This window comes from Plectropomus leopardus, unplaced genomic scaffold, assembly GCF_008729295.1.
Source record: "Plectropomus leopardus isolate mb unplaced genomic scaffold, YSFRI_Pleo_2.0 unplaced_scaffold25223, whole genome shotgun sequence".
Classification (NCBI taxonomy): Eukaryota; Metazoa; Chordata; class Actinopteri; order Perciformes; family Serranidae; genus Plectropomus; species Plectropomus leopardus.
Window position 1 is genome coordinate 2,566 of NW_024627406.1, and position 1,864 is coordinate 4,429.

The 1,864-nt window shown below is 36.9% G+C and overlaps 1 protein-coding gene across 1 annotated transcript; it reads left to right on the forward strand.

The window, feature by feature from the left end:
- Window positions 1-646: 646 nt before the first annotated feature.
- On the forward strand, window positions 647-1,845 carry LOC121966608 (the record flags this gene model as incomplete). Its single annotated transcript, XM_042516685.1, has 4 exons — window positions 647-714; window positions 838-1,143; window positions 1,233-1,565; window positions 1,812-1,845. Coding segments are annotated over exons 1-4 (737 nt in total), but the record flags the coding sequence as incomplete, so codon positions are not given.
- Between the last annotated feature and the right edge of the window lie 19 nt (window positions 1,846-1,864).

Here is a 1,864-nt window from a genome sequence, read left to right on the forward strand (position 1 = left end):
TTATATTTGTTCCATTTTTACTACATGTACTAACCAAGAACAGCTTTTAATTTACTCTAAAAAAGCCTTGGATAAGTGTTTTAGGTTAATTGTACAGGAACTTAATGATTAAACAAAGAATTTTTAGTTGCTTAACCATAATCATATTCCAACCAGCTTTCAAAGTTAAGTAAAAAACGATGGTTTTGACTATTTAAAAATATTGCGATGAAACATAAACTTGGGTTTGCAGAATTAATCAAACTTAATACCCAGATTAATCATAAAAATATGATGCCTACTGTGCACTTCAGGGTTTTGGAGAAAAGGCTACAACCCAGATAAATATGTTGGTACAACAGTAAAGGACACCCAAATACTAAAACTGTCTCTTTGCTTTATGTTTCTGAAAAATGAGGTAACCTTCAGATCAAATCCTCTGTTGTGTTTACTCTGTGTCAGTTATAGAAACCCACCGTGAAACAAAAGCGTGCTGATGTTGTTGTTTCATGTGTTTAGGTTGGAAAGATGGTAGATTTTATTTCCACTGTAGTGGTAAACGCCAACATATCGAGAAGCCAATCATATCGCTCTGAAACTGCCCCCTCCCACTTGATATGATTACATTACGGTGAATAACCTCATAATGTTGTCTAAATATCAGCAGTCTCATGTGGAATAATAACCAGAAAATGATTGTCCTGTTTTATTTACTGCTGATGCTCAGAGTGGGGCGTAAGTATATTTAGTATATTTACAGATGTCAGATTGAGTCCTGATATTGTCATTTTCTCACTGTAAATTAGGAGAGAGCATACATGATTTTATTTCTGTTCATGAAAAATAATGTCTTCTCAGGATGCGCAGAGGATCAAATCTTTGAGACAAAGACTGTTGGTGTTGGAGCTGATGTGAGACTAACTTGTTCCCGGAAGCTTTCGGGAAGAATTTTTTGGATCAGGCTTGTTTCTGGAGGCTTTCCAAAAATTTTGGGAAAAACATATAGCATTGATAGTGATTCTCGGATTACAGCCACAGAAGAGCCCGGCATATTTGCTCTGCATATTAAAGATGTAAAGCTCAGTGATACAGCTGTTTACCTCTGCATGAAAATACACAAACAAAACTTCACGTTTTTGAAAGGAACAGACCTCAGAGTTGAAGGTAAATACATTAATTTCATCACAGCTTTGTTTTAAAAGTGACATTTGTCTTGTGTTTAATAAATAAATGTTTGTTCATCATTCTTCCAGAACCAGAGCCAGAAGTCACTGCCGTCCCTCCGTCTGATCCAGCCTGTCCAGAAGACTCAGTGACGCTCCAGTGTTCAGTCCTCTCCGACTCTGAGAACAAAACACGTCCAGGAGAACACAATGTGCACTGTTTCAGAGCCGGATCACATCAGTGTCACCCAAGTTTTGATTGCACTCAAGAAAATAGTGTTGAGGAACATAAAAAGAACCCTGAAGCATGTTTCTACAGCTTCTTCAAGAACGTGAGCGCCTCTGATACTGGGACTCGTTACTGTGCTGTGGCCACATGTGAGGAGATATCTTCTGGAAACAAATCAGAACTCGACACTGAAGGTAACTGCATCATATTTATATTAATGTAATTAGGGAATTAGCACATTTGTGTGTTTGATTAAGGTCAAGTAAATGTACCAAAACATAAATTACTCTTAATTACACTCTAACTAATTGTAAACTTTTCATATTGTGTCAGCAGTCAACATTTGGGATTCTCAGAGGAACAATACGATCCACTTTCTGTTATGTTCTGCTTTGGCTATAAGTCTGATTGCTATAGCCTTTCTCATTTATTTAATCAAGAAACTCAAGAAAGAATCTTGTGGTTGTTGCAACGGTAAGCAAAGTCACTCATA